This window comes from Leucopleurus acutus (genome assembly GCF_964270905.1).
Source record: "Leucopleurus acutus genome assembly, chromosome: 16".
In the NCBI taxonomy this organism is placed as follows: Eukaryota; Metazoa; Chordata; class Mammalia; order Artiodactyla; family Delphinidae; genus Leucopleurus; species Leucopleurus acutus.
This window is the reverse complement of record NC_139158.1, coordinates 66,801,572-66,816,521: the sequence shown is the minus strand read 5'-3', so window position 1 is coordinate 66,816,521 and position 14,950 is coordinate 66,801,572. Positions and strand designations below refer to the sequence as shown.

Genomic DNA, 14,950 nt, shown 5'->3' with positions numbered 1-14,950 from the left:
CACAGTCATCTTAAAGTCTACTTCCAATCTTCACTACTTCTATCCTTTAAAAGGTATTACTGGAGTTAGAACAATTCAGAATCAAGTACACTAAGAACCAAGTTATATTTCCTAATCAAAAGGAAAAAAAGATTCATGTCTATTACACTTTCTTGAGGTTTTAAGCCTTGCAACTCAGTTACAGGTGCCTGCAAATGAAGTAACTATTCATAAAAACAAAAGCCTGCAGTAATTATCAATAAACTGGAGGAATTACTGAAATGATTTCCATGTCAGTAAAATTTTGTAGCGTTTCACAATTCCTGAAAGAAAGTGTGTTGTGTCCCTTTCCCCCTCCCCCATTATTTTTGGGGGCACAATGAAAGAAAGAAACCTCATTCGACCCTGTACTCACCACGATATGAAGGTCACTCTGAATAAGAATCCTTTTAGGAATGTACTTGAACATACCTTACTTTCAACATCCTCCCCTAACCCCCAATGAACTAAGCATTCAATCTTCCATCATTCAAAGGCAACTATCCTAGTATACTCTTCTGCTACTGTAAGGTGCCTTTCTCCACAAACCTCCTCAGAAACAACTTCCTCACCTCCTGGTCACTGCTCAACCCATTTCAATCCATCTTCTCTTTCTAGAAATCAACTAAAACCATGTTATAGCAAATAACCAATGGTCTCTCAATTGCTAAATCCAAAAGACATGTCTAAGTCTTAACTTTGCCTTTTTAAAGCATTCAACCCTTTGATTACTCCCTTCCGCTCTTAATTCTTCTCTGACTTCTATGGCTAGTTCCTTTAACAGATCTTATTCCACGTGCCTCCTAACACTGGGGGTTCCTCAAGCAGCCAACCTCAGTTCTCTAAGCTATCTCTTCTACTAGCCTGGTTTTAAACACTACTTAAGCCACCAAACATAATCAGATCAGTCTCTAGCTCCAGATCTACTAGCCAAAAGCATACTGCAGACCTGAGGGCAGGACATGTCTACTGATTACTCTAGTACTCCCTGTGCACAGCGACTGGCACAAAGTAGGAACTTAATAAATATTTGTTGATTAACAGCCCGCAGACACCTCAAATTCAACAGGTTCAACACTAACCCCATCCTTGGTCCCCATCACAAATCCGCTCTTCAGTCACACTACCACCCATCTAATCTTATGGGCCAGATGGAAGGCTCGTGTTCACAGCCTTCTCCCTTACTGCTATTGATACCGTTTTGGAGTATTGTCCCAACCCATCGGCTCCCTCCTAAGTAATGTGCCCCCACCACATGGGGTGCCAGTATCCAATGTGACCCACCTTCACAGCTGTAGCTGATTAAACCAGAGGTAAACACCTGATTAATCAGATCCTCTTTCTCAGGAATCTGAAATTAGGATTCAGAATGCTAATTGGCCCTGCTGGTCACCCAGACAAAAGTCACGGAAATTTGAACTTAGAAGCATACTACAATATAAGAACATGATCTGCAGGTAAGAGAAGAATGAAGCAGTTCTGGGAGACCATGATGACAGAGAAACAAAAAGGAGGAAAGTTGTTTTGGTCCCTGAACACTTTCTAGCTCTTGGTTCCTGTCCTTTGTGAGACCCTGCTGCATGTCCTGACCTTAGAAGGTATTCAATAGTGTGAGTTTCTCATTAACTCATTCCCCTTTTGCTTAAGTCACATTGAAAGAATTTTCTGTTACTTAAAGTCAAGTGCCTATTAAGATACTGCTTACTTCCCTGCATGTACCATTCTGTTTCATATCTGTATTCTTCTACACTTTTTCCTTCTGAGTCAGTTTAATCCTCTCTCCTGAGAACCTAGTATGTACAGACACCTGAATGTTCTTATTAATATTAGTATCACTTCAGGAGCTGTGTGAATGATCAGTTGAGGAAGGCAAAAGACAGTCAAGAAAAATAGCAGGCCATTACAAGTTAATTTAGCAAAAAAGTGACAAGGCCTGAAGTGTCATGGTGGGGACAGAGTGGAGAGATTAGAAAGAGGCTTAAGTAGCAGAAAGGCAAGAGTCGGTTGACCATCTAAAGATACAGAGGGAGAGAAGAGAAGCCTGAAATGACTCCTAGTTTCTGGCATAAGCAACTGAATGGATGGCAGAGCCATTCAAAAAGACTGGCTGAAGTCATAAATTTGGATAGGATGACCCTACCCTACTTGCTAACATAGTCTAAATACTAGTCATCTTTCATAAGTCCAGCACAATCATCCAATCCTCTGTAACTCTTTCCTGAACCCCCAGGGCAAGTGTATGCTTCTGCTTCCTCTGAATGCCTATAGCACTTTTTCTGTGTCTCTCTCTTACCAGCTTCCTATTGCTATTGGATTGGTGTTACTTGTGTACATGGCTTTGCTCACTTGAGAAAATAAGCTCCTTAGAGGCAGGATTGACAGCTAACATTTCTGGACCATCTATACTGTCTAGTACTGTGATAAAAATGTATTAAAAATTTAGTGTGGCCCTTCAAATCTCTCTGTAATTAACAAACGTCATGTAAGATGGAATTAACAATACTTCTAAAATAAAAAGGGTGTTAGGGGTCCTCACCAAATCTGGTAAGGTAGGTAAAAAGGAAGAATTCAAGCAAAAAATTTCAGTTACTTACATACATTTGCAGGTATTTCAAACCAACATTTACTTATCAATTCAACCTACTAAGCCATGCTATAATAGTTTCACTATCACAACTATATAAATGGAAAAATAAACAAAAAAAATTCTAAGACCTGGATAAATAAGCTGGCAGAATCTCTTCTCCAGTCTTCTTGCTACAAAAAATCCTACACAGTGTCCCACAAGCCTCAGCTCTTCCTGCTTCATAGTTATCAGGAAATTCACTTGCATCAAACATAGGATTGGAAACCATGGTGTCTGTGGACATTTGTGACCCTTTCCGTCGAAACTCCATGCTAGCTTGTGTTGTAATGGCTGGGGAGAAAAAAGGAGGGTTTTATTATATTTGTTGATATGCAAATAGGCTCATGGGACCCTGGACACAAAGATCAAATATTGGTGTCATTAAATTGCTACTTGAATAGAATCCAATAATGCTTTTGTTTAGCAATTATGTCTTAATTTTTTTTTTTAAAGGGCTCTCTGAAATCTTCTTTGAAAAGGGGTAACAATTTACAGTGGTACTGTCAGTTTAACAGATTCTACAAGATGCATTTTTCAACTGAATTTCTGATTAGCAGAGTACATTTGTATATATCTGTATTCACATACATACAGATATATAACACAGAATTTGGCTTTTCTTTTATTTATTCTGTTTTTTTTCTCTCCCTAAAAAATGATGCTTAAACATTAAGAAAAATAGGTACTGCAAATTTACACATTACCCCAGACAGACATCATAATTGAATGGGTAATCCCATGCCAGGTTGTATACTTTAGGGAGAGGGCAAGGTAAGGATAAGAAATGGGTAGGAAGAGAGAGCATTCCCACCACCCAACCAACTCCAAAACACACACCGAAGAATCGCCCAACCAAGCAAAATGAGAATGAATTTTAACAACCACAGACAGCAGCTAACTTTAGGTTGATAAATCAGAAAACTGGATTGGTAAGAAAGATTATCATGGTCATTCGTTGTCACTGAAACAGAAGCCCTTCGAAAGTTGCTTTTATTTTTAACAAAAGATTTCACAGTGTATTGAAAATCACTCTGAAATCTTTTATCACTCTACATGAAATGTTTAAATTATTTGTAATAACAGATTTAACAGAATGCAGAGTCAAGCATAAATCTTTATGCAACTTCCCATGAGCCATTTTTAGTCCTGAATAAGCTATCCAGCAATAATACATTTGAAAAACACTACATGCAGAATGCATACAAATCAAACACTAAATCTGTATAAAAATACGCTTAAAGCTTTAAATTAAAAAAAAAAAAAAAGCCAAAACACAGTTAGTGCAAAATCCTGGAATTCATGACATGACCAGACTAGTGTACGAAAATAATGGGACTGATTCAGGCAGATTAATTTGCTTTTGCCAACAATCTTCCCCATTCAAAACACAGAAAAGTATTTTTCTTCCCAAGTGCAAAAACTACAAGAGACAATGACAATCAAAATTTTTAATGGAATTATGAAAAAAATAAAAACATGACTGCAATTAAGGAGAAGCTTCTGGTTCCTACTTACAAGATTTATAAGAAAGAAGAATTTGGATAAAAGATGCTGCAAGATAATAGAAATAAATGGAAACAAATCAAAGGACAGTAGTAATTATAAAATACGTTAAAGATGGTGAAATTTTACAATAAGTTAAGAAGCTTTTTTGCTTTTTAAAAGTTAGATTAAAAGCTTTATGATACCACAAGCTAGTTCAAAAACAGGAAATTGTGCATTCAGATCCAAAATTATGATTTTTGTATCATGCAAAACAATGAACGAAGAAAATTACACAACTACAAAAAATTGAGGTTTTGAACTGCCCATAACGTGCATTAAAATTTTAGTTCATTAACCCTTCCCAGCTCAATGTTACAATTACAAAGCACAGTGTACTGTCATGTAACTCTAAAGCTAACCAGTTCACAGAAGCAAACATTTTTAGAGGTGAACTACATGGCAGAATTCCTTGATGGCAGCCAGTACTTAGAGAACAGACTAACAGAGTCAGTATTCTCAACCTTCCCACCACCCGCAAGACCTCAAGAGTAGCACCCAACAGCACTTTAACCCATTCAGCTATCTGGACACCTCCTATCTCCTGGGTAATACAACAGCCTTTCTCATCTCTGAACACAAGGTGGGGGAAGAAGAGCTTCTATCCTTTTCCCACCAAAGAAAATGGTAAAGAGTTAAAAGTAGGAATTTGTAGCCCACACATGATTTGAATTCTAGTTTCTATCTTTTGGCACAAGAGGGTGAGAAAAGCTGTTAAAAACTCCCTAGAGAGTGGGAAGATCTATAAATTCCCTTTAAGCAAGCCCACCAAGGAAGCAGCAGGTTGAACCACTCTGGATTCAGGGATTTTAGTGTCAACAGCTTGATACCCAAAAGTTACACTGTAAAGAATTGTATCTTAATAAAAATAAAAAATAAAAATATGACTAACTCAATCTAGAATATACAATACAAATTAACAAATATAAACATGGGTCATAAAACTCAAAATATAAGGCGCATGAACTTTAGAAAACATAAGCCAAAATGTTTTTTAAATGTTTTCATTTAGTCATCAAATAAGTACATTTATTTATCCATAAGTCAAACTTGCAAATAAAATATGGAAATGGTAGAATATAAAGTGTCTGGATTTGAACAAAATAAACAAAGGAATCCCTAAACTCAATCATGCAATCTCAAATTATATTCCTGAAAATGCCTTTATATGCACTACTTTTTCTAAATTATTTAAAGATTTGTAAGAACAACCAAAACAATTTACATGTATATAATGCTAACAGTCATAGGCCCTTAGTTCCGAGATGATACATAATAACAAAGAATGCATTTCTGAGAGAAAGCAGAGACCCTTATGACCATTTTATTAGTTTTATCCTTGAAATTAACACTCTCCCTAGAGATGCATAATCTAACGCAATTAGGCATCCTTTTATCTCAAGTTATTTCCAACCCCAGTGGAAAAGTGCTTCTCTTACCAACCAACCAATATTAATTATATTATTACATAAAGCACAATTAATTCATAAAGCATAGTGCCTGGCACAGAGTAACTGCAGCTCAGTAAGTGCTAGCCATTATTATTGCTCAGCTCTATAAAACAGTCATAAATATTCAGTATATTCTGCAGTACCTCAGCCTTCCATCCTGCACCCTATGCCACTACTTCCATGTGTAATGGTAAGATGACAAAAATAAATCATATTTAGATAGAATTTCATTTCTGTAATAAAATCTAAATAAAGATATCAGGGTTGAGTTATTAATTCTTCACCAGTCTTACTTACAGAGAAAATATATTTTTCAAAGTATGCCCTTGAAATAAAGTTCTCTAGACTAAAACCTAAAAGGTTAGAGTCTTCTGTGAAGCAGAAATTTTCTGATATTTATATGTAGTAATGAGTGAATGGCTGTCAAAATCTAAGAAAACACTTCTTATGAATAAATTTCTGGTCAATTATGTTTAATTCTTTATATCAATATTATTATCCTGGCTGACATGAAGGGAACTTCCAGGTCACCTAGGAATCTGGTTTAACAAAACGTGGCTAACCTGAAGTATTAGACAAAAGCCAAACCTCATAGAACGAACATAAAAAGGACAAGTAGGGAAACTTTCAAAATTACTTCAGCTGGAAGGGGTTAAGCACAAGACACTGCTTGGTCAGAGACAGAGAGCTTTTTAAGATACATATTAATCTTGCAGGTAGGAAAGATTAAAAAGAAAAAAAAGAAAAGAAAAAAATGACAACGTATTTCTTGAGCAATATTTACCAGTCATGCTGCTGTCTCTGTTTATCCCATTATGAAGTTTACAGTGAACAAATGCTGCATCAAATAACCATGATCCAAAGAGATTCAAGATGCTGTTAACCTTTGGTCTCTGTGGGGCAGGCAGCGGCCGGGGTTCTGAACTAGTCTGATTTGGACTTGACAGAGGAGAGGTGGAGGATGTCTGGTGCTGAACTTTTGAGGCGTGAGCAGTACTAACCTATTAGAAGAACACAAGAATATAGCCACACTCATGAAAAGTTTAAGAAAACAGCAGGATTTTTTAAAAGGAAGGCAGATTAAAAAGCCCATTTTATACAGTATAACAATGGTCATGAAAACGTACTGTGCTTGTCTTCATGGTGGCCTTGTTCACAGTAACAGCCCGGTGCCTCCGGTTATGTGGTGGGGTGGTATTGACAGCAGTGCTTTGAGGCATACTCAATCTATTCACGGGTGTTGGAGGAGCACTGTCTGATCGGGGTCTAGAAATGCCTTTAAAGAAAGACAAATGGAGTTATTCTTCATAGTTCAAAATATGTGGTCAGTAAATCTTCCTCAAGCAACACCAGTGAAGGCTCACAACAGACTACAGCAGAGACTGCTAGCTGCCTCCCAGTATCAATTTGTCCTTTCTTCCTGAGTTACAAAACACAAATTTTAGCTAGACATGGCTACGCAGAATAAACAACTGCCTTTTGAAGGCTCCCTTACAGCCAGATGTGGCCATGTTCTGACCACAGAGAAGTGGGCAATTATTGGGTGGGTCTTCCCCAAGAAATCTCCTTAAAAGAACGAATCAAAGGTAGATGCTCCTTCCTTCCCAATTCCTGAACAGGATAGCTGAAACTCTTTCAGCCATCATGGCCCATGAGAGTGTGCACAAAGGATGAAGAGCCAGAAGATGGAAGGGCCTTGGGTCTCTGACAATGGTGGAACTGCTATAGCAGCCCTGTATACAGCTTAGCCCTGCGTTTAACACGTGTGAAAGTAAACTACCTTGTTTAAACCACTAGTACTTTTGGCTAGGTGGCAGCCAAAGCTAACTGAACTAATATATTACCTCTATAATACATTAATTGCACATAACAAAACGTTTTTGAAAATGAATAGGTATTAAATACCACTGCCTTTTAACAGATTTAAAAAATTCTGACTTTTCATGTGAAAAACAGTTTAAAACAATGGTTCACAAAAAGTATAAACTGCTTCCTAATGATTCACATAAGAATGACACCTAATGCATTTTAATCTGTATTTTCTTGGATTACTAGTGAGAATGAACACTCTTCTCTTTTGCAAATTATCTCCTCATAGTCTTTGTCCATTTATCTACCAGGTCTTATTCTTTTTCTTTGCACTATTTGATCTATTTATATAATAATAACAAAAACCCTCTAGCTATCACATTTGTTGCAAATAATTTTTCCCAGTTTATTATTTGTAATCAACTCTGATCATCTTTTGCTTTCGGCTGTCCACAAAAGTTTCTAAAACTAGACTCTAAAGTTATCTTCAAACATCTAGCAACATACACAAAATTCACCTAAGAATGCATCCACCAGACAGCTGATTCCACGCATGGCACGAAAAAATATTTGAGGCAGATGTTTAAGGCAGGGATACTGATTCAATTCCTGCGGCATTCCGCTCACATTTAAGAACTGTTCCTGAAATTTGGGAGTAGAGCTTACAATGGCTGGGTTACTCAAATCCACGGGATTACTATCAAAAGAGAGAGCAAGAATTAATTATACATTTAGAAATCTCTTTAGCAATAAAATGCATGCAATCTAATTTAAGAACAGGCCGTTTGTGCCTATTTCTTTGATTCAGAGAGGAGATTAATCTGTATTTAATAAGCTAGGGACTCAAACACCAACACTACTTTACAGAAGTGTGCTTACATGAACCTACTTTGCCTATTCAGAGAATGAGAATCAAAACAAGACTAGTTTTTAATTTTTTTAATGTATACATGGATATTTTGTAATATGTTTGGAATTAAGCAATGGAATGGTAAAACTGTAAATAAATCAACAAGAAACCCAAGGAGAAAATCTTACTTTAATATTAACATTTCCAATTTTTTAAAACCTATGTGAAAATTGGGATTAGTGTTTGTGTTCACGTGCACATACTAAAGCCATACATTTCAAAGTATTTATTTTTTTTCTGTTCCATATTTTTTTAATTAATTTATTTTAACACCTTTATTGGAGTATAATTGCTTTACAATGTTGTGTTAGTTTCTGCTGTACAACAAACTGAATCAGCTATATGTACACATACATCCCCATATTCCCTCCCTCTTGTGACTCCCTCCCACCCTCCCTATCCCATGCCTCTAGGTGGTTACAAAACACCAAGCTGATCTCCCTGTGCTATGCAGCTGCTTCCCACTAGCTAGCTATTTTACATTTGGTAGTGTATGTATGTCCATGCTACTCTCTCACTTTGTCCCAGCTTACCCCTCCCTCCCCACCCCCGTGTCCTCAACTCCATTCTCTACGTCTGCGTCGTTATTCCTGTCCTGCCCCTAGGTTCCTCATATCCATTTTTTTTATTCCAAATATATGTGTCAGCATATGGTATTTATTTTCCTCCTTCTGATTTAATTCATTCACTCTGTATTACAGACTCTAGGTCCATCAACCTCACTACAAATAACTCAATTTCGTTTCTTTTTATGGCTGTATATATGTGCCACATCTTCTTTACCCATTCATCTGTCGATGGACACTTAGGTTGCTTCCATGTCCTGGCTATTGTAAATAGTGCTGCAATGAACATTGTGGGACATGGCTCTTTTGGAATTATGGTTTTCTCAGGGTATATGCCCAGTAGTGGGATTGCTGGATTGTATGGTAGTTCTATTTTTAGTTTTTTTAAGGAACCTCCATACTGTTCTCCATAGTGGCTGTATCAATTTACATTCCCAATAACAGTGCAAGGGGGTTCCCTTTTCTCCACACCCTCTCCAGCATTTGTTGTTTGTAGATTTTTTGATGATGGCCATTCTGACCGGTGTGAAGTGATACCTCATTGTAGTTTTGACTTGCATTTCTCTAATGATTAGTGATATTGAGCATCTTTTCATGTGTTTGTTGACAATCTGTATATCTTCTTTGGAGAAATGTCTACTTAGGTCTTCCACCCATTTTTAGATTGGGTTGTTTGTTTTCTTGATATTGAGCTGCATAAACTGCTTGTATATTTTGGAGATTAATCCTTTGTCAGTTGCTTCGTTTGCAAATATTTTCTCCCATTCTGAGGGTTGTCTTTTCATCTTGTTTATGGTTTCCTTTGCTGTGCAAAAGCTTTTAAGTTTCATTAGGTCCCATTTGTTTATTGTTGGTTTTATTTCCATTTCTCCAGGAGGTGGATCAAAAAAGATCTTGCTGTGATTTATGTCATAGAGTGTTCTTCCTATGTTTCCCTCTAAGAGTTTTATAGTGTCTGGCCTTACATTTAAGTCTTTAATCCATTTTGAGTTTATTTTTGTGTATGGTGTTAGGAAGTGTTCTAATTTCATTCTTTTACATGTAGCTGTCCAGTTTTCCCAGTACCACTTGTTGAAGAGGCTGTCTTTTCTCCATTGTATATTCTTGCCTCCTTTATCAAAGATGAGGTGACCATATGTGTGTGGGTTTATCTCTGGGCTTTCTATCCTGTTCCAGTCATCTATATGTCTGTTTTTTGTGCCAGTACCATACTGTCCTGATTACTGTAGCTTCATAGTAGAGTCTGAAGTCAGGGAGCCTGATTCCTCCGGCTCCGTTTTTCTTTCTCAAGATGCTTTGGCTATTTGGCGTCTTTGTGTTTCCATACAATTTTCAAAACTTTTTGTTCTAGTTCTGTGAAAAATGCCATCGGTTGTTTGATAAGTATTGCATTGAATCTGTAGATTGCTTTGGGTAGTACAGTCATTTTCACAATGTTGATTCTTCCAGTCCAAGAATATGGTATATCTCTCCACCTGTTTATATCGTCTTTAATTTCTTTCATCAGTGTCTTATAGTTTTCTGCATTCAGGTCTTTTGTCTCCTTAGGTAGGTTTATTCCTAAGTATTTTATTCTTTTTGTTGCAATGGTAAGTGGGAGTGTTTCCTTAACTTCTCTTTCAGATTTTTCATCATTAGTGTACAGGAATGCAAGAGGTTTCTGTGCATTAATTTTGCATCCTGCTACTTTACCAAATTCACTGATTAGCTCTAGTAGTTTTCTGGTAGCATCATTAGGTTTCTCTATGTATAGTATCATGTCATCTGCAAACAGTGACAGTTTTACTTCTTCTTTTCCGATTTGGATTCCTTTCTTTTTCTTCTCTGAATGCCATGGCTAAAACTTCCAAAACTATGTTGAACAACAGTGGTGAGAGTGGGCAACCTTGTCTTGTTCCTGATCTTACAGGAAATGGTTTTTCAGTTTTTCACCATTGAGAACGATGTTGGCTGTGGGTTTGTCATATAAGGCCTTTATCATGTTGAGGTAGGTTCCCTCTATGCCTGATTTCTGGAGAGTTTTTATCATAAATGGGTGTTGATTTTGTCGAAAGCTTTTTCTGCATCTGTTGAGATGATCATATGGTTTTTACCCTTCAATCTGTTAGTATGGTGTATCACACTGATTGATTTGCATATACTGAAGAATCCTTGCATTCCTGGGATAAACCCCACTTGATCATGGTGTATGATCCTTTTAATGTGCTGTTGGATTCTGTCTGCTAGTATTTTGTTGAGGATGTTTGCATCTATGTTCATCAGTAGTACTGGCATGTAGTCTTCTTTTTTTGTGACATCTTTGGTTTTGGTATCAGGGTGATGGTGGCCTCATAGAACGAGTTTGGGAGCGCTCCTCCCTCTGCTATATTTTGGAAGAGTTTGAGAAGGATAGGTGTTAGCTCTTCTCTAAATGTTTGGTAGAATTTGCCTGTGAAGCCATCTGGTCCTGGGCTTTTGTTTGTTGAAAGATTTTTAATCACAGTTTCAATTTCAGTGCTTGTGATTGGTCTGTTTATATTTTCAACTTCTTCCTGGTTCAGTCTTGGAAGGTTGTGCTTTTCTAAGAATTTGTCCATTTCTTCCAGGTTGTCCATTTTATTGGCATACAGTTGTTTGTAGTAATCTCTCATGATCCTTTGCATTTCTGCAGTGTCAGTTGTTACTTCTCCTTTTTCGTTTCTAATTCTGTTGATTTGAGTCTTCTCCCTTTTTTTCTTGATGAGTCTGGCAGGTGGTTTATCAATTTTGTTTATCTTCTCAAAGAACCAGCTTTTTGTTTTACTGACCTTTGCTATTGTTTCCTTCATTTCTTTTTCATTTATTTCTGATCTGATGTTTATGATTTCTTTCCTTCTGCTAACTTTGGGGTTTATTTTGTTCTTCTTTCTCTAACTGCTTTAGGTGTAAGGTTAGGTTGTTTATTTGAGATTTGTCTTGTTTCTTGAGGTAGGACTGTATTGCTATAAACTTCCCTTTTAGAACTGCTTTTGCTGCATCCCATGGGTTTGGGGTCATCGTGTTTTCATTGTCATTTGTTTCTAGGTATTTTTTGATTTCCTCTTTGATTTCTAGGTTGTTTATTTGAGATTTGTCTTGTTTCTTGAGGTAGGACTGTATTGCTATAAACTTCCCTTTTAGAACTGCTTTTGCTGCATCCCATGGGTTTGGGGTCATCGTGTTTTCATTGTCATTTGTTTCTAGGTATTTTTTGATTTCCTCTTTGATTTCTTCAGTGATATCTTGGTTATTTAGTAACGTATTGTTTAGCCTCCATGTGTTTGTAGTTTTTACAGTTTTTTTCCTGTAATTGATATCTAGTCTCATAGCATTGTGGTCAGAAAAGATACTTGACACAATTCCAATTTTCTTAAATTTACCAAGGCTTGATTTGTGACCCAAGATATGATCTATCCTGGAGAATGTTCTATGAGCACTTGAGAAGAAAGTGTATTCTGTTGTTTTTCGATGGAATGTCTCCAGCCAAGCTGGAGCCTGCTGGCCGTTGGGTGGAGCTGGGTCTTAGCACTGAGATGGAGATCTCTGGGAGAGCTCTCTCCAACTGATATTACATGGGCCAGGAGGTCTCTGGTGGTCCAATGTCCTGGACTTGGCTTTCCCACCTTGGAGGCTCAGGCCTGACACCAGGCCGGAGCACCAAGACCCTGTCAGCCACACGGATGTCTGAAGTAAGGTCCTGGGGCAACACCCCAGCATGTGTGGCAGACGTGTAGGATAGGGCAGCAGACCCATTTCAATGTATTTAAAACAATGGGCTTGAGGTATATTTTATATGTAAATAATTTTAAACATCTCCATTAAAAAACAGATTTTGGCTTCCACTCAAAATAGTCTGCTTAACTGTCCATTAAACAGCCTTTCCAACCCAAAGTAATATTGTTAGTCAACCTACAGCCAGCACCTGGAAAGAACTTCCACTAGCTTCAAGACGAAAAGAACCAGGCTGAGAAACATAAATCAGTGGTTTATAGATGCCCTGGGCCTTTGAAACCTTTTTCCATCTACTCAGACTCTGAATTTCACATAACTGCAAGTGGGGACAGGGGCCTGTGTGTGCATGTATGGAAAAGGGGCTTCTAGTGTTAGTACACTGTATCCAAAGAACTGTGGTCCACTATGTGGCGTAGGGAAGATAAGAAGTCTGTAGAAGCAGTACCTACTGGGGATTATAGTTCTCTGTTCAAAAATTAGAAAAATAAGCAGTAAGCTTGGAATGGACTACACCTCAGTCCAGCAGAGCTCTGCTAAATTCATATCTGTTTGATACCGAAAACTGGGGAGAAAGAAACAGGGGTTCGGGGGAGCATGCCGGAGAAAGAGAGCAGTGCATGTGCACAAGAGGAGCAAAAAAGCCAAGAGATAGACAATAGAGCAGCCTGTCCCAAGGCTGCCTTGATCCCTCCCTATCATGATTGAATGTTCACTGCTTCTTGGAGCCCAGTGAGACAGCTCTATCATCACACAATAACCCCTCTTTTTCACCTGCATTTGTTTAAGTAAGTTCCTATTCTGTATATAAAAAAAACCCCTGACTAAAATACTAAAATCTTTCAGCTCAAGAAGAAAGATAGAGCCTGAAGAGATCAATTAATAGTGAAGGAATAGGAAAAGATTATCCAAGAACTACAAACTCTTAAGGAATATATAACTTTCATGCAACAGAGCATTGAAAAAGATAGGTAGTTTCCTATTTAAGTTATCAAAATATAAATTAGTCAAAAAATAGAAACAGAGATAATTTGGGAAAACATTAAAATAGCATTCCATAACCAAGCAGAAGTTTTCTCTAAAGAATGAAGGATGATTCAATAGAACAGTATTCCATAACCAAGCAGAATTTTTCTCTAAACAATGAAGGATGATTCAGTATTGGGGAAAAATTAACATACTATCAATAGGTAAAAGAAGAAAAAACATTTAATTGCTTAAATGGATGCCAAAATATGATTTGAAAATAATTCAGTAGTATTTCTGATTTTACTTATATTTTTAAATTTAAAATTTTTTCATTGCTTAGGAAATCAGGAACAAAGAATAACTATCTAATATCAACAACCAATATCCCACTCAAAATTTCACACAACAGAGGCATTCCAATGAAAATCAGAATGAAAGAAGGATGCTAAAACAGTATCATTTTAACTCAACAATGTTCTAGAAATTCTGCCTAATGTAGTAAAACACATACAAAAATAATTATAACAATGGCAACTTTTCAAGCATCAGATGTACTGTTTTACATACTTTTTCTTCAATACTTATAACAAGATGGATAGTATTATTATCCCCATTGTATAGATTAAAAAGAGACTGAGACTCAGAGAGACTAAACTGCTTGCTCAAGTTCACAAAGAAAAAAGTAGCAGAACATGAACTCATATACAGATCTTACTGCAATCAAAGCACTTATAATTAATTACCACAGATTCGAGTATGAATTACTAGAAAGGAGACATTTATTTGCAGATATGTATTCATTATATCTAGAAATTTAAAAAGAAATCAGTGGAATACTCAGAGCATTTTTAAATCCCAAGTATATAAAAAATATACAAAAATAAAATAAGTAAAACATTTTCTTTACAGCAGCAATAGCCACTTACAAGATTTAACAGTAGAAAAAAAGTTAGCCTTTCACAACATCAGCAATAAATACACAGGAATAATGGTAAAAAGAAAAAAATTATGCAGATCTCTGTGAAGAAAACTACAAAACATTTCTGCAAGATATTTAAGATTCTAGGGGCTTCCCTGGTGGTGCAGTGGTTAAGAACCTGCCTGCCAATGTAGGGGACATGGGTTCAATCCCTAGCCCAGGAAGATCCCACATGCTGCGGAGCAACTAAGCCCGTATGCCACAACTACTTAGCCTACGCTCTAGAGCCTGTGCTCTGCAACAAGAGAAGCCATGACAATGAGAAGCCTGCACACCGCAATGAAGGGTAGCCCCCACTTGCCTCAACTAGAGAAAGCCCATGCACAGCAACGAAGACCCAACACAACCTAAATT

The 14,950-nt window shown here is 37.1% G+C and overlaps 1 protein-coding gene across 2 annotated transcripts in view; it reads right to left on the bottom strand.

The window, feature by feature from the left end:
• The window catches only part of RALGAPB (Ral GTPase activating protein non-catalytic subunit beta), a 100,366-nt gene that overhangs the window by 48,218 nt on the left and 37,198 nt on the right, over positions 1 to 14,950 (bottom strand). For both annotated transcript variants that reach the window (XM_082857417.1, XM_082857418.1), the window contains exons 7-10: positions 7,965 to 8,143; positions 6,765 to 6,913; positions 6,422 to 6,638; positions 2,734 to 2,935 (exon numbers count right to left, since the gene is read on the bottom strand). In XM_082857417.1, coding sequence (XP_082713543.1) covers positions 2,734 to 2,935; positions 6,422 to 6,638; positions 6,765 to 6,913; positions 7,965 to 8,143 — 747 coding nt within the window. The remainder of the gene's footprint in view (positions 1 to 2,733; positions 2,936 to 6,421; positions 6,639 to 6,764; positions 6,914 to 7,964; positions 8,144 to 14,950) is intronic.